The 23,071-nt window shown below is 31.3% G+C and overlaps 2 protein-coding genes and 1 pseudogene across 2 annotated transcripts; 1 reads left to right on the forward strand and 2 right to left on the reverse strand.

The window, feature by feature from the left end:
- Window positions 1-92: 92 nt before the first annotated feature.
- Window positions 93-2,850, reverse strand: LOC123225056 (annotated as a pseudogene).
- Window positions 2,851-13,473: 10,623 nt separating this feature from the next.
- Window positions 13,474-16,499, forward strand: LOC123226470 (alpha-L-fucosidase 1-like). Its single transcript, XM_044650992.1, has 3 exons — window positions 13,474-14,200; window positions 14,289-14,528; window positions 15,654-16,499. Exons 1-3 carry the CDS (start codon window positions 13,659-13,661, stop codon window positions 16,336-16,338), a joined length of 1,467 nt encoding a protein of 488 aa, XP_044506927.1. The 5' UTR covers window positions 13,474-13,658; the 3' UTR covers window positions 16,339-16,499.
- Window positions 16,500-18,122: 1,623 nt separating this feature from the next.
- On the reverse strand, window positions 18,123-21,096 carry LOC123225438 (cytochrome P450 704C1-like). Its single transcript, XM_044649383.1, has 6 exons — window positions 20,680-21,096; window positions 19,705-19,920; window positions 19,317-19,610; window positions 18,923-19,243; window positions 18,630-18,833; window positions 18,123-18,545 (listed from the first exon to the last, which is right to left on the reverse strand). The coding sequence occupies exons 1-6, from the start codon at window positions 20,989-20,991 to the stop codon at window positions 18,339-18,341; spliced, it is 1,554 nt and encodes a 517-aa protein (XP_044505318.1). The 5' UTR covers window positions 20,992-21,096; the 3' UTR covers window positions 18,123-18,338.
- Window positions 21,097-23,071: the final 1,975 nt, after the last annotated feature.

The raw sequence follows: 23,071 nt of genomic DNA on the forward strand, positions 1-23,071 counted from the left end.
AACCTTGATTTACTTAATATAATAATTACATGTTTAAGTTTATTCATCCAATAAATACAGACCAGTAACCTGTTATCGAAAAGAAAAAAATTATAAGAAGCTGAACTGGTTTCTTTCTTAACTGGGATTACTTGGAAAATCATTAGTAGAAAAAAGAGGGGGGGATATAATCTCTTTCTAATAAAGCCTTTTGAGTCCCATGACTCTTGGCAAAACACATTGCTTATTTGTGAAATTGACTAGGAAACATGTTAAAAATCCACTTACGTGTTCATACTGGTTGCAGGTAAGTGATAACAATCGGGCTTCTTACTTTGTGAACTCCATCCTTCCAAATCAAACCTCCGAACTCCAGAATTGTCTGTTGAGATCTCGATGTGAAGGTAACCTTATACGACAGTTTCTGGTATTTCTTGGTGAAATTCAGGCTTCTTGGTTCCACTTTTGTGTTAACACCTTTGAAGTGTGTAACCACAACATGATAATTAGACACTGGAGGCCCAACATTGGTGACTGTTCTGTGAAGAGTTATAGTAGAAACGTTTCTATTGGCTTCGATCACTACTGAGATTGCAGGGTAGTTTAAGTCCCCTGGAGAGGCTAAAGAGTGATGGCAAGATCTATTTGCATACTTGGAAAAAACTTTGAGCTGCTCTGGGGATAGCTTTTGTGTGCAGAGGAATTCAAAGTAATCCTGTGCATCAATGTCGTAGATCAAACCTGGGTCTAGAGCTTTCTCTGGGTTAATGTGTCCAGCGCCATGGTCGAACGGCGTTGAGGGTGCACCTATTGAGGCATCTATAAGAGGATTATGTGTGTTATCATGAACATAAGCAGTTGTCATCAGTGCAGATTTTAATGCTGCAGGGCTCCATTCTGGGTGCCTTGCTTTAAGCAAAGCAGCAACTCCGCTCACATGGGGGCATGACATTGAAGTTCCCGATAATATGTTGAATTTCACTCTCCTGTGATCAGTTGGCAAGCTTGATGGGCCTGTTTCGCTCGTCCAAGCCGCAAGAATGTTGACCCCAGGTGCCACCATATCAGGTTTCAGAATTTCAAGGCTAAGAAAATTTGGTCCTCTGGACGAAAATGATGCTACTACAGGAGAAGGCCTAATCCCCAATCTGGTACCGAGAAATGTTAGACTTGCAGTGGCTTTCCCATCTGTTAATGCATAATTCTTTATTGCTTTCCCTTCATTTTCCCCCACTGCTACAGCCGGAAGAAGGTGACAATCTGCAACTAACTCCTCTCCATTGGCAGCCGTATTTGACAGAATCATGCCTACACCTCCGGCATCTCTAACCACTTGACCTTTCTGAACTCGAAGGCTAATACCACGGTCACAGATGACAATTTTGCCTGCTACTACACTTGGATTCAATGTGCCCTCTAAACACAAAGAGCTTGGATCAGGGCTGCTTGAGTTGCTGCTGCCCATATAAACAAGGGGATATTTCTTATTTGCGGGCAAAATTCTTCGCCCTTTATAGAGTGAAACTCCGGTAAAAGTCCTTCCTGTTCCAAGCTTAACAGTAGCTGGAAAATCTCTGTCCATGGTGCTAGCGCCAACTGTGGTGATCCATGGTGATACATTTGTGAGGCTGACAGGGTCTGGGCCACCATTTCCGGCGGAGCAAGAAACAAAAACGCCCATCTCCATCGCTCCGAAAGAGGCTATTGACAAACTGTCGCGGCTGTAAGATGGCGCTCCCCCACTCAATGATATTGATAAAACATTGACTCCATCAGCCACAGCTCTATCAACTGCCGATAATATATCTGAGCTGAAGCACCCCCAGACCAACACACCTTATAAGCTGCAATTCTCGCACCAGGGGTCATTCCTCTAGCGATCCCAGAAGCATAACCCAAAAGATTAGCACCACGCACAGGAGAACCAGCCACAGTCGACGCTGTGTGGGTCCCATGCCCATCTTGATCTCTTGCTGATTTATACTCAGTTTGTTCGTTGATTTTTCCTGTCGCTGCTTCATATCCAAGGTAGAAAATTCTCGCACCCACAATTTTTCTATTGCAGTGATGCTTTTGAAAACCCCGACCTGTTTCACATACTCCTTTCCAGTGAACTGGTACCGGCGGCATGCCGGAGTCGTTGAAACTTGCACTTTCCGGCCAAATCCCAGTGTCAAGAACTCCCACAACAATATCGTGGTCAGCCAGCTTCTGAGACCAAACGCTGGAACTGTCTTCTGGTTCTAACCCAAGGAACATGGGACTTCTTGTGGTATGAAGTTGGTATTTTTTATCTGGGAAAATGGCCAAGACTCCATCTTCTTTCTCTAGCCTCTCTGCCTCTTGTTCACTCAAACGAGCAGCCATTCCATGAAAAGCAGTCTCGTAATTGTAAATTATCCTATCTTCTTCTTCTTCATCTGCATCACCTTCTTTCTTAAATACTACAGATTTTACTTTCGATGAGTACCAATCAAGGTGACTGGCAAACGAGCCTGGCATTGCAGACTTATCCATCTGCACAACGTAAGTCTTCTTTGTTGATGAAACATCTGCGGAAAAACCAATGCTGAGGGATAGATAGTTCATCAGAATAAGGAGAAACCATTTTGTTTCACCCATTCTGAAAATACCAAAAACAGATTTTGAGACAGATTGCTGCAGAAGAGATGGAAATAAGAAGGTGAGTTGTTTGGAGGTAGAAGTTTGAGAATTGAAATTTCTAAGAGAAGGTAGGAGAGGCCATAATTAATCAACCCTGTGATGTTGTTGAAGGTAATAAAGTTGGTCGGTTCGATTCCTGAATGCAAATTGAAGAGGTCTAATCAGTAGAGAGACAGAAGTTTAATATGTTTACTCTTCTCCGGGCACTTATCTATTTAGTTTTTGCAGTTTCTTTATAAATAAAACTATATCTAAGTATTTTTCAAATATACAGGTAATATTATTTCATAGAAAAGGTGTTAGTTTTTAATGAATTTATATTTTTTAAAAATTATTAGAAAAATAATAATCTCTAATAAAATTTTTTTAAAACAATTAATCAATAAATAATTATTTAAAATTTTAAACTATTACAAAAATATTTTTAAAATTAAGCTAAGACTTAAGCGAAAAATTGTTTTTCGATCTTTCTTTTAACCAACTAAGAAAATAAAAAATATGAGTAATGTCTTCTCCGAGAATAAGTACATCCACTCAATAGGAACTACTTCCACTTTTAGAGGAATTATGACTAGCTGAATAACCTTTTTCCTAAAACCCTTGATAATGATTAGCTTGGGAGAGAGTTGGTCTTCTATAGTTAAGCTTGGCATGTCTGGATTGTTGATAATGGCTATAATATCATTCTTGGACATCCTTCCCTTAAGACAAAAATCTATTTTGACTTGACAATCATCTAACTCATCTATGATTGATCGCAAGGGAGAAAAATAATTTGAGCATCTTTAGAATGAATCTAATATGATTGATCCTCTTATGGGTACAAATTTTTAGTATAAACCATTCAAAGTGTGTCGATTATATAGCGAAGATGTGCCCATTGATAGTAATTCGAGAGGCTCATTATTATTGCTTAGCAATAACATGTGCACAAGTTAATTTGAAAAACTAGAATTTTTAGTAACTGAGGACTTTGTCCGTGTTAGTTGGACAAGTAAATCTACAGCCCAGAGCAAAAAACACATAGCACAACAACCGAATTTACAATCATTGTACCAAATAAGTTAAAATTTCATAAGTGTGATAAAAGTTTGAATCTAAACATTCTCTTGAAAGTTTTAATACTCTATCAATTTTGTTAATCTTACGGTCATAGGATAGAAGTTTGTTTCATGCAGTTGTAATGTCTATTTGAAATTAAATTACTAGTATATAGCTTTTTCATAAATAAATAGATGAAAGATACAACTGAAAAATAACATTATGTGTTTCCATACAATGTTTCATCTCTCATAAACCATCTTTATAATGTACCCTAGACGAATTCCACATGCATTTAAGATTGAAAACTCTATGAGTGTGACAATATTTATGATGCTCACGTGGGAAAATAACTCCAACCATAGCTATGATACCAATATGTCAATATAAAATAATTGTTAAATTTTATAAATCCTAAACCCTAAACCGAAATCTAATAAATAAATTTTATTTTTACTATCTTTTGGTAAAACAACAAAGGATGTCTATAGATACCTCCCATTTAAGTAGACATTATCCACAAAAATTAAAGTATGATAAACAACCTAAAGATATGAGAAATATTTAAAGTGATCATATATATTTGTCTAAATTTATGTAACAATTCCTAGTTGATGGAGTTGTAAATTATAATAGAATGCGAGTAATAGCATAAAAGACTTTTCAAGTGAACCTTTTAACGCACCTAAATTTGTGTAAGAATCCTTAGCTATAACTCCATTTGATATATATAAAAAGGAGCAATAAAATACTTTCACACATTTTTTATTTATAATTTACGTATGCAGATGAAATATTATCATGTGATTAGATATTATTTTTATTTTTAATTTAAAATTATTTAATTATATAATAATATATTATTTATATATTTAAATTATATATAAAAAATATGTATATATAATTTTATTCGTATAAAAGACTTCTCAAGTAAGCCAACTGTCGAATTTATTTATTGCTTTTGCATTGTTTTCCTAATTTATACATCTCTAATTTTCTAAAGCCGCTTATTAGCTTCCCTTAATTTTTGGTTAATTTATTAAAATCCCTAAAAACAATTAACAAATAGTTTGTCGGCTGATGAAATTAAAAGTAAGCATTCACATAAAGAGCATCATTAATGCTGTCCTCGGTGATATGGTCCTGATATTCACGCGATGCATGTCTCCACACCGTCGGCTCCATACAAGTCACTTTCTATTAGCCAGTAGACTATTTTTTATCTAAATTTTAGTCTAATTTTAAAAATATATTTATAATAAATAAAAAATTTAAAGATAAAATCGTTATTTAATCTTTTAAACCTTAAAATATTAAAAATTTATATTATTTTCTCTGTTTAGTTTAAAAAACTAACAATTTTTTTCTGATTAAACTTTGAAAACTGAAATTAAATTAAAATGACGTCATTTTAATAACGAAAAACAAATCAAACTAGATTCGACCGAGTTTGAGCTTAGTTTTTACGAGCTCGAATTTGAGTTCAACTATATATAAACCGAATCAAGTTAAAGCTTGATTCAGTTTGAATCCAACCCTAATGAGCTGATTTATTTATGGCAATTGCGAATGCTGGTAGGTTCAAGTTATGTCATGTTAGTTGTGTCTGAAATTGAAATTGAAATCTTCGTTATCAAAATTAATAATTAGGTCACCTTCGCTTTCTCTACATAAAAGATTTTTCTTGAAATTATTTTGGATGTAAATCCTATTAATAAAAAGAATAATATTATATATACGTAATTGGATAAATAGTTAATATATTATTATATAATTTAGTATTATTTTATTTTTAATTTAAAATTAATAAATTAAATAAGTTAACATAATTAAGATTAATGAATAACATAATTAAAATCATATATGGCATGATAATGATAATAATTTAATAACATTCATGTGTTCTTCAAAATTAGTGTTTAAATTAATTTTTCCCCTCATGCACCTGTCAAAAGACATTAATATTAAGGTCAAACGACTTATTCTACCTAAATATTAATGTTTTCTCAAATTTTTATTTATTAACTTTAAAAAACTTAAATATCCACCATTTTATAATTTTTATAATCAGTATAAAAAATAAAATTTTCATTTAACAAAAATATTTTTAAAAAACTAAAAATTTAATCACATTCTCCCTTTAGATTTAAAATTCTAACAATTTTTCTCTTTCACCCAAGGTTTAAAAAATTATCATTTCCCCCAAGGGTTTTGATGGCAACTCTCTGACGATAATCTCTTCTTCGACGGTTAGTGTTTTCTCTCTCTCTCTCTCTCTCAGTTTCTCTTTCCCTCTCGACCATCAATAATGTTTTTAGATATGGACCGTAGCAACAACAATGGTAGAGGCAATGGATTGTAGTAGTGGAGGAGGCGGTGGTGTGTGAAAATATTTTTAATACCTCAAGATCCCTTCTTTTGTAATGTGTAAACATCTTCTAGTACAACTCTTACATATTTTGTAAGAAACAAGCCTGATTTCACAGCAAATAATGAATGGAAAATTGCCAATATTTCTGTAAGTGTTAGGGTGGGAAACTTCGTCCTCACCAATACGAAATAAAGTTTATTGGCTTTTCTCATTTGAAATGACAATTCAATCAATTTTTCGCTTGAGTGGGTTGGTCGTTCGTGCATAATTTACAACAAGATAGCACCAAAAATCATTAAAATGTGCCAATCTATCTATCGAAAGGAAGGAGCAATAAAAATTTCCCTTTATTAGTAGTAGTTCACATGCTGAGGGAATATTTTCAATTTCCAACCTTTGTTCGGCTACACATAGAAAATGATATTGCTCTTTCAAAAACTCTCCACCGCACAATTATTAGAAGCGACAGTTGTATTATAATCATAAATGGATTAATGAGATGCATTAATTATTACCATAATTAATCTTGATATCAAGTGAAATAAGTTACCAAGTATTAGTAGTAAGTAGGGGAAGATAAAATTGGCATTTAAAAAAAGTATATAAATAAATTAAAATATTACTTTATTTTCTCTTTTAGTTTAAAAAATTAATAATTTTTTGTGTTTAAAATTTTCAAAACTCATTTTTTTCTCTCTAAGATTGATATTTTCCTTCTTTTTTTTCTGATGCCCTTTCTAACTAACAACCGACATTCTTTTTCTGTCGTAGACAATGACCTTCTTTCACCAGTGTTCTTTGCCATTCTTGACAACACATGATAGAGAAATTGGTCTCAATATTGGGCTTCTTGTTCATTCATCTGTCGGTCTCAATTGATTCGATCTCAGAGAATCCTTCACCTTCATATTAAAAATTGATTAAAATCGAAGAAGAAGGTCATCGTTCAAATCAAAGAAGAAGAATAAGTGTTGACGTGCGTAATTTCACCGAGCATGAGCTCAACCATTAAAGAAGAGAATTGGGTTAAAGTCGACTCAATCTCAAGTAGAGAGGAAAGCCAAAGACAGAGGATGCTGGCTACAAAGAGAGATCGACAATCTATAAAGAAGAGGCAACTGTGAAAGGTTGCAAAAAAATGGAGTGGCAACTATGACAGGGAAAATTGTGTGAGGGTGAGTTGCAATTTGTCAAATGGTAAAGAGAAATCCTAAAATTTCTAAATAATATTTTTAACCTGATAATAACAATACACCAAACGAGGGGTGGGAATAAGTCTTTTGGCCTTCTAGAAATCAATAATGACTCATTGAGAGGAGCGGTGTTACTTAATGGTAATGGAGATTCTCCTCGTCCTTTTTCTTTTTCATGTATATCTTTTACTCTCCAATCCTTACCATTCAATAAAGGCCACACATTTAAGACATGCATTTCCACGTTACCATGTCTTCCCCTTATCTAGATTGGAACTTGGGAATTCACAATTGCAAATCTGCCACTTTTGAGTCCCTGGATTTTGTGATCGTGTCACCCAGCATGCACGACACGCCATATTTAGTTACCCTAAATAAAAAACAAATAAAATGATCAAAATCAAGGGGATTTATACAAAACTTACTGTAATTGCAGGATCAAAATTCATTTTTCGAAATTGAAAATCCTTATGATTGACCACACTTCTGGCTATATTTGTGCCACCTTTTATCTGGTAGTAAGTTTCTCTTTGGTCCAATAATCGCCACAAGTTCTGTTAAAGAAGGCCAAAATACTATTCCCACCCAAGGTTTTGTCTACTGTTAGTGATACACACTGGCTTTTGAAAATAAAAAATCTATCTGTTATCCAATTTGTTAAGATTTTTTTGTTAATTATAAAGATAAAAAATGTCATTTAATTAGTAATATTAAAAACATAAAATTTTAATCTATTTTCTTATTTTACTTTTGAAAACTAATAATTTTTCTCTAAAATTAGTTTTAAAAACTTACTTTTTCTCCTCTTTTTAGGGTTTTATTATTTTACCAATAATAGTCACCTCTCTTAAATTTCAAAACATTTTAATCCATGACAATGTTTGTATCATTGTCACCCAAGACAATGTTTGTTCTTTTTGCAACCTAAGACAAAAAAAGACCAATGACCTCATCACTTATGACACTGCACATAACCTTTCAGATTCAATATGGTTTTCAAACTGATGTAGCAGCTTCAATCTGCAAAATTGTACATGACTATTCTCTGTTTCAAAACCATCATGATTTTATCACAACAGAGTTTCACTGATCGAACTTTTGACCTAAACAATAGCCCATTCCAGCCCAATCAATTCTAACCCATTATTACTCTAGCCCAATCCCATTTCAGCCCATTATTGTTCCAGTTTATTGTTAATGTAGCCCCATCCCCTCTTCTAAGCCCAATTTCTGTTCCACCCCATTCTTATATTCTTATTATATTTATGTTCCAATTTTATTTATATTTTTATTAGATCTGGAAGAAGAGCAAGAGCTCATTCCCATTCCATGGACCTTTCCCCTCCATTTTTCTTTTCCGTTTCCTATTCCTTTTCTTTTTCCTATTCCCACTGCCATTCCAATTTCCTTTAGATTCCCACTCCCATTCCAACTCCCATTCCCTTTCCTTTTCCCATTCTAATTCTCTTGCCTATTCCCATTCCCATTTCCTTTCCCTTTCCCTTTCCCTTTCCCAATCTCAATCCCATTCCCTTCCACGTGGCCTAGCACATGAAAATTGGTGGGGAAACAACCAATTCCTTTTTGCGTAAATTCGCACCATCCAATCTCTTATGTGTTAAGGTAAATAACCCTATTGATGACCCCAAAACTAACAACTCTAACCCTCTGAATTCATGTTTTTCAAAAATCCTTTGTTTTTGTGAGCTATAACACATGTACTCCAAGGATAGGAAAATTACTGACTTTTGTGACGATCCTTAAAACCCATGCCCAAAATCTCTTTGAATCAACTTTTTTAAAAAAAACAAACCCCGATTTTCATCACTTTTATGGACTATAGCACAACCCCCAAAGACGAGGGAACGATTGACTTCTTTTAGGCCTAGATTCGCACCATCCACCTTTCACGCATCAAGGTACATGAGCTTGCTAGTGGTCTTAGAAACCAATGTTGAAACCCCTCAAATCTATGTTTTTTTTTCCCAAAAACCCTTTGTTTTCATGGGTTTTAGCACACAATTTGGATAAACAAATTATGTATTATTATGTAATCAGATAATGATTTTGAATAAAAAATAAAATAATACTCAATTATATGATGATACATCATTTATTTACTTAAATTGTGTATAAAAAATGTGAACATATATTATTACTTTATAAATATATAGCTTTTTAATAAATAAATAGGTAATGAATACAATTGAAAAATATCATTATGTGTTTTCATACAATGTTTCATCTCTCATAAACCATCTTTTTAATGTACTCTAGATGAATTCTGCAAGTATAATGATTGAAAACCCTATAAGTGTGACATATCAATTTGTTGAATGACTTGACAATATTAATTGTCATGACAACAATATTTATAATGCTCATATGAGGTATAATTAAGACCATAACTATAATACCAAGATGTTAATAAGAAACAACTATTAAATTTTATGTATGTCACTCACCAAAAACTAACGGATAAATTTGATTTTTACTATTTTTGGCTACAACAACAAAGGATGTCCATAGATAGTTGCCCATTAAGTAGACATTATCCACAAAAATTAAAGGACAGATGTGATTAGGGTTGGACTCAAACCGAGCCTATTCGAGCTTGAGCTCGAGCTCAGCTCGAATAAACCAACCCTATAAAAACTAGATCGAGCTTGAGCTCTACTCACCAAAATTTTCAATTAAAAATTTTAATACAAGATGACGCCGTTTTGATCAATATGTATTAAAACAATATCGTTTTAATAATGAAATAGTTAAAAACTCGAGCTCGAAATAAGTCGGCCGAATTCGAACCAAATTCGAGTTTGACTTCCACGAGCTCAAGCTTGAACTCGAGCTCTATTATATATCGACTCGACTTAAATCCAGCCCTAGATGTAATCCTTAAATGCTCTTTTGAAACAACCAAAGACATGGAAAAATATTTAAAATGATTGTATACATTTGTCTAAATTTGTGTAACAATCCCTAGTTTATTGAGTTGTAAATTATAATAAAATATGAGTAATAGCATAAAAGAGTTCTAAAGTGAACCTCTCTATCTAAACCCAAACCTAACTCGAATTTTTTTTGTGTTATGTCATGTTAAGTTAATAGATTGTGTTCATTATTATCAAGAAATCCCCTCTTTATTCGAAGGGTGATGAGCCAAAGACTTGAAGGTTTGGATTACCATCTCTATACTCTTTGTTATCCATTATGTTATTTCGATGGTAAAAGATAATAATAATTTTTTATTATCTCATAAATCCAACAAAATTACATAAATATAAAAATTAAATTAGACTCCACCAAAAAGAATTGTCTTTTTTTTGTTGACATAATGGAACATAATTACTAAGCATTTTCTCCCTAAGTACATTTATGGAGGCATTCTCTATTTTAAATCGGCCAAAGGATTTATTCTCACCCAAAGAATTTTTTTCTTAAATTCTCACTCTTTAATTTTGAAAATTTCATTTATCTATTAATGGATAGTTAAATATGATAGTTTTAAAAACAAAATCATTATTTTATCTATAATATTAAAAATAAACTAAAATTTTATCCTTTTTTTTCTTAAACTCTAAAACTTACTAATTTTTCCCTATGTTAAGTTTTAAAAAATAATATTTTTTTCTTAGGATTTAGTTTTTAATTTCCAATGAAATTCTCGATGCCATCGCCAACAGCCTCTCATTCTCGAAGCTTCTTCTTTCTTCGGTGGTGTCTCTCTTGGTATTTCTCCCTCTTTCGAGATGAAAAACTTTGTCGTGAAGATGAAGCTCTTCATCTTCCTCGACGAAGACAAGGGATCTCATCTATGGATGGATAAATAAATTTTTTAAAGTTAAATAATGAGAATTTGGAAAAACGGGATATTTTGAATGAGACTAAGTCCTTTGGCCTTTTAAATCTTAAATTTTACTCAATTTTTTTTTCATTTTTTATTGGTATTTCTTTTTTGAGATAATATCACTGATTTGACGCAAAATAATATATTTTATTAATATCACTTATTCGCAGTACAACAATGTCTTTAAATAATCTAATAGTGTTAAAGATTGAGTGGTAAAAGAAGATTTCATGTCTTTCGATCTCCTTGGAAAATGCTGTATTGTGATCCATTCAGAAAAGGGTGCAAATCGAGTCATTAATTTGTAACCTTTATTTTTGTAATTTGTTTTATTTTTTTTATAAAATAGAAAGGTCACAAAATATTATTCTTTTTATTAATAATATTATATATACTTATTTAAAATATATAAATAGATATACACTTATATGTGTTATTATGTGATTGAATATTATTTTAATTTTATTTTAAAATCATTCGATCATATAATGACACACATAAAATATGTATTATTTATGTATTTAAAAAATATATATATAGTTTTATCATTCTTTTATTAACTATGGGATTAACATTTTCTCACCCTAGTTTTGGTCGTAAAGTAATTTTTCATAGATTCAATATAAATCTTATTTTTTCATCCAAAATCTATCTTTATTGGTAAAAAAGTTATTGATTATCGTTAACTATCTTACTTTTATAAAATTGTCATAGTATCCCAACTTTTCTTCTCAATTTTTTTTCCTTTTTCGTGGTTCTTATTTGCTTTTTTCAAAATCTCGTGACAACTTGATCTGGCCAACAACATAAGATGCAAATTTTGACATCTATGAATCCTTTTTTAATCTCAAAAATTGAGTTAGCAAAATGAGCTTTGATATTATTGACAGTGGTAGACATAAAAGATACAATATAAAGGGGTTAAAATTGAATAAAAATAAAAATATTATATATCAATTAAAAATATGAAATTTTATAGATTATTTTAAGATTTTAAATATATTAACTTAGTAATTTTTCAAACTTAAAGGGATATTAAACATTTATTTTTTATACCCAAAGAGAAGTAATTCATTTTTTTTTAAATCCAATGAGGATTAGAAAGTAAAATGACAATCCTACCCTCCTATTTTTTATGAAAAGCATTCAATTAGGAAATAGTGTTTTCAAACTAAATTACTCTTATTATTATTATTATTATTATTGGATATCGGTCTTGTTGGTTCAAAGTCAACAAAAATGTTATCCCTTGTGAACATGTATAGACTGAAGATTCTCCGTAACTTTTTCAATAAGATTTTCGAGATATATATACACATTAAATTTTGATATTTTCCTTTCAGAATTACATTCGTCATGGAGTTATCCAATTAGTTTTAAATTTAAATCATTTACTGGTATAATACGCTTAATTTGAGTAATATTTTATTATTAAAAATAAAAAATTATCTTAAATATGTATTATCTAAAAAATTATTAGATATAAATTATTACTATATTTTATAAAATTTAGTAAAAATAATAAAATAATCTTAAAATATTATTTTACTTAAATACTATTTGGTATAATTATTCTAAAATATTTTTTTATGTTACTCATTATATTAATTAAAAATAAAATCATTTTTGTCTTAAAATATTAATAAGTAAGAAAATAAAGTGATAATCAGATTACTGTTTATATTACTAATTATATCACTATTAATAATAAAATATTATTGAAATATTTTATTATTTAACAAATTAAAGTAATATCAATAATAAAAAATATATTACTAAAGTAATTTTTTAAGTCTGGTAGCAAATACGCCCTTAATGCAAAGAATCAGAAAGATGTAAAAGGATCCTACTTTTACATGAACTTCTAAACCTCCAAATATATGTTAATAAAGAAAGATTTATGTAATTCAGAGTTTGTAGCCATTTTAAAATGGATTGACAGAAAGAAATTCCTAAATTAAATAATCATCAACCAATGCTTCATTTTGAATCCAGATCATCAAAAGATTGGGCAAAATAACCTACCATCCATCTATAACTTCCTTGTAATACAAGTATTATACTTTATTCATCAATATATAACTATAAAATCAAACCATATGTTAAAACAAATCAGGCTAACTTATATATATAATTTAAGATGACAGTTTACAATTGGGTAATTTAATTATTTATTTTTTCTCTTGTTTTATAATTATTTTATCAGATATTATCATATCAGATTGTATAAATAAGTTTGTATAATTTATTTGTAGAGGTAGCTGTACTAAAAAAATGATTACATCTTCCATTCTTCCTCAAGATCAAGTTAACCTAGAAATATGAAATAGCCACATGTGAATGATAGCATAAGAAGAAAAGAAACAGAAGACCACCATAACAGACAAAAGAATGAAAGCAAATTCCAATCAAAAGCTTGGTTACACTCAGCTTCTTCTTTCTCCTTTGGCTCTGGTTCATCATACAACCCATCTCCACAAAGCTAGTTTTCTTTCACTAATTGCTTCTGTATAGAGAGACAGAGAATCAGCGAGCAAAGAGAGACGATAATCGGGTGATCATGACTAAGTTACTGTATTTTTTACTCACCATAACGTTGTTTCAGCAATTAGGATATGTTATTTCTCGACGAGAGCAAGTTATAACACCACCATTGCCTGTGTTGCCACTGCCATCTTATTCTCAACTAAAATGGCAACAAAGAGAGCTCATAATGTTCGTCCACTTTGGAGTCAACACATTCACCGACTCTGAATGGGGCACTGGGAAAGAAAACCCAGCTATATTTAACCCAGTTGGGTTTGATGCGAACCAGTGGATCAGTGCAGCCATGGACGCAGGAGTTTCTCTTGTCATACTAACGGCAAAACACCATGATGGATTTTGCTTGTGGCCTTCAAAATACACTGACCATTCTGTCAAACTTAGTCCCTGGAAAAATGGAACTGGTGACGTGGTGGAAGAGTTCGTAAATGCTGCTAAAGCTCGTGGAGTCGATGTGGGATTGTATTTATCTCCATGGGATCGCCATGATAAGAGATATGGCAATGATTTACAGTATAACGAATACTACTTAGCTCAAATGCAAGAGCTACTCGCCAGGTTGCTCCTTTTTTCTTTACTTTCTGAAAAATAAACAAAAGCTTGAAGAAAGTTGATTGTTTCATCCATTTCATTTGATTATTGTTAGATATGGAAACTTAAGAGAGATTTGGTTCGATGGAGCCAAGGGTTCAAATGCACCAAACATGTCATATTATTTTTCAGAGTGGTTCGCCATGGCGAAGGAGTTGCAGAGCTCCATTAACATATTTTCTGATGCGGGTCCGGATGTTAGATGGGTTGGTAATGAAAACGGGTCTGCTGGAAGCACTTGCTGGTCGACCATCAATCGCACCTCTCTTTCAATCGGAAATGGAAGCATTGTTGAGTGAGTATTTTTGATTAATTTAAGTCATGCAAATTGATTTCTTTTGAACCTTCTGAAATGAGCTGTCTGCAACTATAGCCTAGTTTTTCTCCATTAATTATTATGTTCGGTGGAAATTGGTTACTTGTTAGCTTTTCAGCCTTAATTTCTTCTCTCATCTTACATTAGAGGTTACAATTCAGCTCGTGAAACTGATATTTCGTCTGCCTCTCCCGGATAATCCCTTTTTGATTACAATTCAGCACGTGAAACTGATATTCGGTCTGCCTCTCCCGAACGAATAGGAACAGGGATAATCCTTTTTCATTTATTACTTTAATACTTTAAACTCTTATATATTAAATTATTTTTAAAATTTTAAATTATTACAAATATATTATAATATTTAATAAATATTTTATTATTATTTTAATAAGAACGAGGGAAAAAGTGTAAGACTAAAAAAAATTGACAATAACAAAAGAATAATAAAATATTCAATCATTATAAATACTATTTATAAGGTTTTAGAGACTAAATATATATACTCTCATTAACAATTAATAAATTTATAAATTTAATAAAGAGAAAATAATTATTAATAGTTTTAATAACGATTCATTATAGTTTTTTCGTTAAAAATATTTTCATCATTAATACTTTTAATAAGAGAATCTATAAAATAGGCGATGACAAGAGTTTTCTCGTCGTTACAACTTTTTAATGTCAAGAAATAAGGTTTTAATAACTATTTTTTCCTTATTTAAATTATAAATTTATTTATTTTTTAACAATATTATAAATAATTCATTGATGAAATTATGAAAATAATATTTATAATAATCGTATATTTATCTGTTCATTAATTTACTTTCGTTATTGCCATTTTTTTTAACTGAAAAGTTCTTTCTACAAAGGTAGAAAAAGAAGAAGACAAAAATTTTCTCTATAAAGAGGACAGAGATTCCTATCATTCCTGTATAGGGATTGGTATAGGGATAGGGAAAAATTTTCCCTATGAAAATAGACATAGGGATTAAGGTATGCGGCGATACCAAACCTATTGCCATCTCTAGCTCACATGTGTAACAAGCGCTTGCATTTTGGGACTATTGATTGGTAAAATTTGTGTTTCTATTTTTGTAGTTATTTAAACACTGGTGATCCAGAAGGGACAAACTGGTTGCCGGCTGAATGCGATGTTTCAATCAGAACTGGATGGTTTTGGCATATATCAGAATCACCAAAGAAGCTAAGTAATCTACTTGAAATATACTATAATTCAGTGGGGCGAAACTGCGTGATGCTGCTTAATGTGCCTCCTAACTCAACCGGGCTAATCTCTGACATTGACGTGCAAAGATTGAGGGAATTCAGAAAGGCCATTAACACAATATTTTCAGAAAATTTAGCTGACAAATGCACCATTGAAGCCAGCAGCCAAAGGGGAGGCAAAGACGGCGGTTTTGGCCCAGAAAATGCACTAGACACCGACCATTTATGGACATACTGGGCTCCAGGAGATGACAAAAATGAAGGGCACTGGATTCGAATCAATGCTCAAGATCAAAAGGGGTTGAAATTTAATGTGATCAGAATTCAAGAAGCGATTGGGCTTGGTCAGAGGATCAAAGAACATGTAGTTTACGTTGATGGCAAACTGGTGGCAAAAGGGAGCACAGTTGGGTACAAGAAACTCCACAGGCTTGAAAATGGAGTGGAATATGGCCATGTTGTGAAGATAAAAGTCACGAAATCTAGGGCACCGCCTTTAATTTCTTCAATCGGTTTGCATTTTGACCCTTATTGGCACCCAAATGATGGGCAGTGACCTGAATTACGGCCTTTTCCATTTGTTTTGCATGTGTTTGGGGGCCATGCCCACGCTCTTCTGTTTAATCTCTTTTGTCTTATGTCAACAAAGTGTAAAGCCATTATAATGTAGCCAAGGTCACACAAAGCCAAAAAGGAATAAAAGAATATGAGTCTCCAGTATTTCAGCTTGTGGGGTGGGGTAGTTTCTTTTTATTTTTCTTCCCCGTGAATTTTTCTGTTCATCCTTGTATGACTATCTCTCTCCTAAAAAATTAAAAAGACAAACAGAAAAATCATCAATGATTTAGAGTTTCAAAAGATTTTTATTTATTATACATCCTATCAATTCTTTATGAATCAAATTTTGAATATACAATAAGATATTTATATAATATATTATCGTATGATTAAATAAATTTTTATTTTTTTAATTAAAAATCACTTAATAATATTATGATATATCATCTTAATATTTAATTAGATACTCAAAATTAATGTACATAATTTTATCTTCCAATTTTTTTAATATATTATGAGGCTTGTATCTTTCTTGTACATATGGTAAGATATTTATACGTTAAGGGTCATTCGGTTCTATTTAATAAAGATTATCTTAATAATTTATTTTTTATTACTTATATTATCTTATTTGATTTATCAGTAATAAAATATTACAGTGATCTTCCATTATCAATTTTATCAATAGTGATATGATAGGTAATATAGGTGATGATCTCTTTTTTATATTCTATTCTTTTATTTTTCTCTTTTTTTTATTTCATTCTTTTTTCTTTATTTATTTTTTCAAAAATTTGGAAAATAAAAGAGAATGAATATTCTGGCCGGTCTATGTCAAAACAACAAATTACCAACTTTAAAAAAAAAAACAAAAAATATATTCATATAATATTAAAATAATAAAATTATACTTTTACAATTAAAATGACAAAGAATCATGTCAAAATTATTAGACGAATACTGGAATTTCCGAGACAACTTTTCCTATCCCTTGAAGATAATTGCATTCAGATAAAAGCTGAATTTTCCAGACCACCGCCACACCCAGCTACAAGAATACCACAGCCTACTTCCATAAACAACACGATTACCCCTTGCCACCATGGATATCATCACCATCCCTACTTCCATTGACAACACCAAATCTAGCCATTAATGTTCAAACAACCCACAATCCAACTTTCAATTCCATTCTTCTTTCGACTTTTAATTCCATTTTGTTTTTTATAATTCTAACTAAAATTGCATTGAAATGATGCAATTCACTAGGAACCCGAATTATGTAATTCTAGTTGAATCACACCATTTATATGTAAATTCTATTGAATTGTACAATTTTAATGCGATTATTGTTAAAATCACATTGAAATAATACAATTTGAGTTAAACGTCATCGATTTTGAGATTGTGGGGTGCGATTAGAGTGCAAAGGGTTTTTTTTTTTTCTCATAAATTTTGAGATGGGGAAGTTGTGTAGTGCAAAGAAAATTAGCTTAATTCTGAGATGGTGAGAAAGATGAATGGCGTGTGAAGAAAATCAGATCGATTTTCAGATGGTGGGGTGCCAAGAAAATCTTTGTTAACCGATGCCACAATTTGTTTTCAACTTGCCACTCGATGGTTCTACGTGGAAATTCCTCCTGTGCATTAGCTTTTGGTTCTACCCGGTAGGACTTGATAAATGTTAAACATGTTCTGATTTTGAATTTCATCCTCATTTTTGTGGAACTTTACCATTCAAAGCGACCAATGGGCAAAGAGTCCATCGGTAGATTTTCAAAATAATGCTAATACAATAAACTTAAATTGACAATTATTAGAACCAACAGCTTAATTTCTGTAAGCAAATTACGAAATGAACAAACTTCTCCTAGATAATCATCTTTCGACTGCAAAATGATGAAGCATTGGGAATAATCAACCACACAAACACAGCAATATAATCAAACATTATGTTTTGTTTATTGGCTCTATGAAGATTTAGGCAGCAGAAGATGTTTAAGCATTAACTCCAGTTTCATGGCTGAATCTTGGGAGGACACGGAGATGCAGTCCACCTTCCATATGAAGAGTCAGTGCAGTTCTATACTTAACTGGTTTACTTTCATCATTGAGCTTGAATCTGTAGCTTCCCAGGAGAATCATAGAGAAAATTTTCATCTGTCTGTAAGCAAAATCCTTTCCTAGACAGATTCTTGGGCCCGCCTGTTCAACACAAATCATCTAATTGATTAGCTGTATTTCAGAAAATGTTTCTCCAATAATGGTAAAATTAATCACATAACTCACCTGGAAGGCTGTGAAGATGAAAGGATTTCTCGCCTGGAAATGACCATTCTCATTGAGCCATCTCTCTGGCCGGTATTCCTCTGCATCATCCCCCCATAAATCTTTGCTCCTGCCCATGGCATAAGCTAAATATGTGACCATATCTCCTTTATTCACACTGAAACCATCCGGCAGCGTGTCGTCAGAAAAACAAATCTTCCCGTCCTGTGACACCACCCACAAGTACTTCTTTCAAACAAAGCCAACAATGACCTCATTACATTAAATTCTACTATGATTATGCATTTACTTACCACAGGAACAGCCGGATAGAGCCTGAGTGTCTCAGATAGAGCTGCATGGAGATGGTGAACCTTGTCAAGGGTTTCTTCATTCACTTTGGCTGCCAATTCCTCAATGCTTGAATCACCACTCACTTGGGTTGCTTCTATTATTTCCTTTGCAATCTTCTCTTGTATCTCAGGATGCTTACAAAGCAAGTAAAAAAACCAAGAAAGAGTGGTGGCCGTGGTGTCTTTGCCAGCAATTACAAAATTCAAAACTATGTCCCTCAAGTATTTTGGATCGGTCTCTTTCAGCTCCAGAAACCTTGACAAAAGGTCTTCTTTCTTTCCCTGTAACAATCATTTATCAGCTACTCACACAAATATCAACAAAACTGCAGATGGTTTGAGCTATTATACTCACAGGATGTAAATCTTCATGTGGGTTATTGAGTTGCTCCATTTTGCTTTTGATTAATTTGTATACAAAATCATCAACCACTTTGATACTCTTCTTCAATTTAGCCTCCGATCCAATGTTCAGGAACCGCTTAATCTTCCAAAAGAAATCAACAAATCGATAAGAAGTAAATCCATTTGCTGTATCAAAAGCTTGAGTGAATCGAGCTCCTTCTTCATATGTTCCAGACAAGGCATCCAAGTCTATACCCAGTATGACTTTAAACACAGAATCTAAGGTTGCTTTCATGAAAAGATTCTGCAAAAAAAAAAAAACTCACAATCAGTGAATCAATCATCAGTTAAACGATTTCAAATTACTGTTCTTGTGATAGAGAAACTAATTCTCATACTTGCATGTCTACGGATTTGTCTGAGGCTGAAAATCCAGAAACTATTCGAGCAAGTTTTACAGCAGTGGCTTTAAAGACACCACCGCTGAAGTCTCTCAAATTCTTGGTGGAGAATTCATAGCTTGCTACTTTCCTTTGATGTTTCCACTTGTCTCCGTCTACAGCGAAAATCCCATCACCCAGTAAGTCTTTAAAAATGCTATATGCGTAAGATCCCTGCTTCCATAAACGTGATAGAATTAGAATTTTATAACTACATGGATACATAACGGGAATTTTATCAAGAAATGGAAGATAATAAAGAGTAAATGACACTTTTCCCACCAGGGTTTAGCCGAGAGTCATTTTCCACCCCTAACCGGCCTAAATAGCCTTTTTTCACCCAACTTCAAAATCTTATAAAAATTAACTATATAAGTACAAAATTATAAATTTTATCCTCCATTAATTTTTCAAATAAAAAACAATTTTCTTTAAACCTCAACCGTTTTAAATAAAATAATTAATCTTTAAAATATTATATTATATTTTCTTAAATTTTTAAAAAGGTAATTATTATTTTTGAAATTATTAAAAGATAGACTGAATTTTTTTTTAAACTTCCACTAATCACCTAAAATTCTACTAAGAATTTTTTATATTTTCAAAAATTATAATCTAACTTTGAATATACAATTATAAGAGAAAAATACAGAAAATAAGATAAAAATAGAAGAAGATAAAAATAAAAAAATTTATTATATAATTTAAATATTTAAAAGATTATTTTAATTTAAAAAAATAAAGAAGATAAAATGATAATTTTTTTTAATAATACTGTTTTATTAACTAGATTTAATTTTGAGTGAAAAATTTTATTTATGTTTGATTTCATACGAGAAAATGTTACTTATGGCAACTAAAAGTGGAAAAGTGTTTTATCACTAAACCCTGGGAGGGACAATGCAAATTACTCAAAAATGATATACATGTTACCTTGCCGTAGTTTGGAAAATTTGTTTTGAGGATGTACTCAACAACCGCAGGGTCGGTGGCGAAAATCTCATTTCTGGAGAAGGAAGACAATCTGTAGGTTCTATATTTCCGTGAAAGGTCAGCCAGTAAGTCGAAGAGCCTGTAATAGTTGAGTACTTGGTCGAGGGCAGAGGTGGCGATTGGGTGATATTTTTTATCTTTCTGGGGCGATTTTTTGAGATGGGTTCTGAAGATGAATATGGCAAAGATCAGTGCCAAAGCTGCTGCTGTGAGAGGGATGAAGGAGGAGGAAAACTGAGTCAGGTCGAGCATCTTGATTAAGGGTAAGTGAGCTGATGAAATTCGGATTGAGATTGAAGGAAAGAAGAATTAATAATATATATATATATACACTCAGGTCCAGATAAATGTTTGTGTAAGGTGGCTGTATACAGAATAAAAAAAGGCGGAGGGCCGAGGGCTTGCATTAAATTATTCATTTAAAATGACACCCTTCTAGAAGTATAATTAAATAATAAATGATTATGTCGACCATGAGTTATCTTGTTTCTTTCTGATTCAAAATTAGTAAAGTTGGTATCAAGCGGTGTTTAGTTTTAAGTAATTACAAAAACTAAAAGATGAGAGGGTGGGTAGGTCTGAATAATTATTATATTTAATAAAAATTAATAAATATAAATAATAATTATATTTAATTAAAAATAATAAAAAAATATTAAGATATTATTTTATTTAAATATTTTTATGTATAATTATTTTAAAATATATTTTATATTATTTGTTATATTAATTAAAAGTGAGAGTATTTTACTCTTGAAAGATTAATAAAATTATAATAAAATCAAATTATTTTATTAATATTTTAATATTTAAGATAAAAATAATAATTAAATTACTACTTATCATATTAACATTGATAATAAAATATTATCGTAATATTTATTGAGAAACTAATCAAACTAATACAAATACCACAAACCAAACCACCATTATGAGTGATAATCAGCAATAAATTGGAAAAGTTGATGGATTAGGCGAATTTATTGGAAATAAATACATCCATATATATATATATATATATATATATATATATAATTAATTAAATTAATTAATTAAAACTTTGATGAATCAATTCCCCCACAAGAAAAATTAAAAGAAAAATATAAGATGTTTTATTTTTTTTAATATCAAGGTTGAATTTGAATAGGCCTTAACTCTAGTTTAAGCGAACTTAAGTTTAATTTAATTTGAACTAATCAAATTTAAGTTTAGATTTGAGTTCAAGAAATTTTTTTTATACTAAACTTGAGTTTAGCTATAATAATACATTTAGTTTAAATTCAATTCAGTTTGACATTCTAAACAGTCGAAACAATATCACTTTGATAAATATAAATTAAAACAACATTGTTTTAATTATTTCAAATTGAATTTTCTCAAATTCAAGCTTGAGCTCAATAATATAACATCTCATAACCTCAAGCTTGACCTCATATGATGAGAGCTAATTTCGAGGCCAATCAAACTGAGTCGACAAATAGGGGTGGATACAAACCCAGGCGAGTTCAAATACCCTCTACCTTGAGTTAAATTTGAGTGAAAAATAGGTTGGTTTGAGTTCGATGAGCCAAAGTTTAAAAGTAGCTTGAATTCGACTCAACCAGTAAGCTCAAAGTTTGAAGCTCAATTTGAATTTATGACTCATATTTGTGGCTTGGAATTAATCATGGTTTGAATGCATTGATCCATTTAAAAAAAAAAATCGTTTATCAATAATGAACAGAACAATACATTTTAACAATTATTTGATATGACTCCAATCCAGTCATAACTCAAACTCAAACTGAGTCAAACTCTTTCCAACTCAATTTTGGTTTAATTTCATAAACAAGTCAATGTTCTTCATTCGAATTTGATATTTAGATCTAATATGATTTATAATTGAATTTGAACTAATTAGACTTAAACCTAATCAAAATATATGTTGATGCAATATTATTTTCAAAAATTGGATCCATAAATGGTTTTAGAAGTCAAACAATGGAAGTTTGCAGTTAGAGAGATAATTTAATTTATTGGAGACGTTGGCTTGTGTTTGCATCCATAGAAGCTTCCATGCAAGTATGACGCACATGCATGCGCTTCAAACAACAAAGAATAACAAATTAGTAACAAATGCCACTTATCGTTCTAAACTTCTAATTGCTAAATCATCCTTTTAGTTTCTAGATACCCGTTCGAGATAGTGTTGGATTCGAACCAATCGAAATTTGAATTTGTCTAAATTTAAATAATTCAAGCTCGACTCATTTTAGTGAAGTTTAAGTATATATTTATCAAATTCGTTTTAAAAGTATTTAAATTCGACTTATGTACAAGAAATTAAGTTTGA

This window comes from Mangifera indica, chromosome 9 (assembly GCF_011075055.1).
Source record: "Mangifera indica cultivar Alphonso chromosome 9, CATAS_Mindica_2.1, whole genome shotgun sequence".
Taxonomy (NCBI): Eukaryota; Viridiplantae; Streptophyta; class Magnoliopsida; order Sapindales; family Anacardiaceae; genus Mangifera; species Mangifera indica.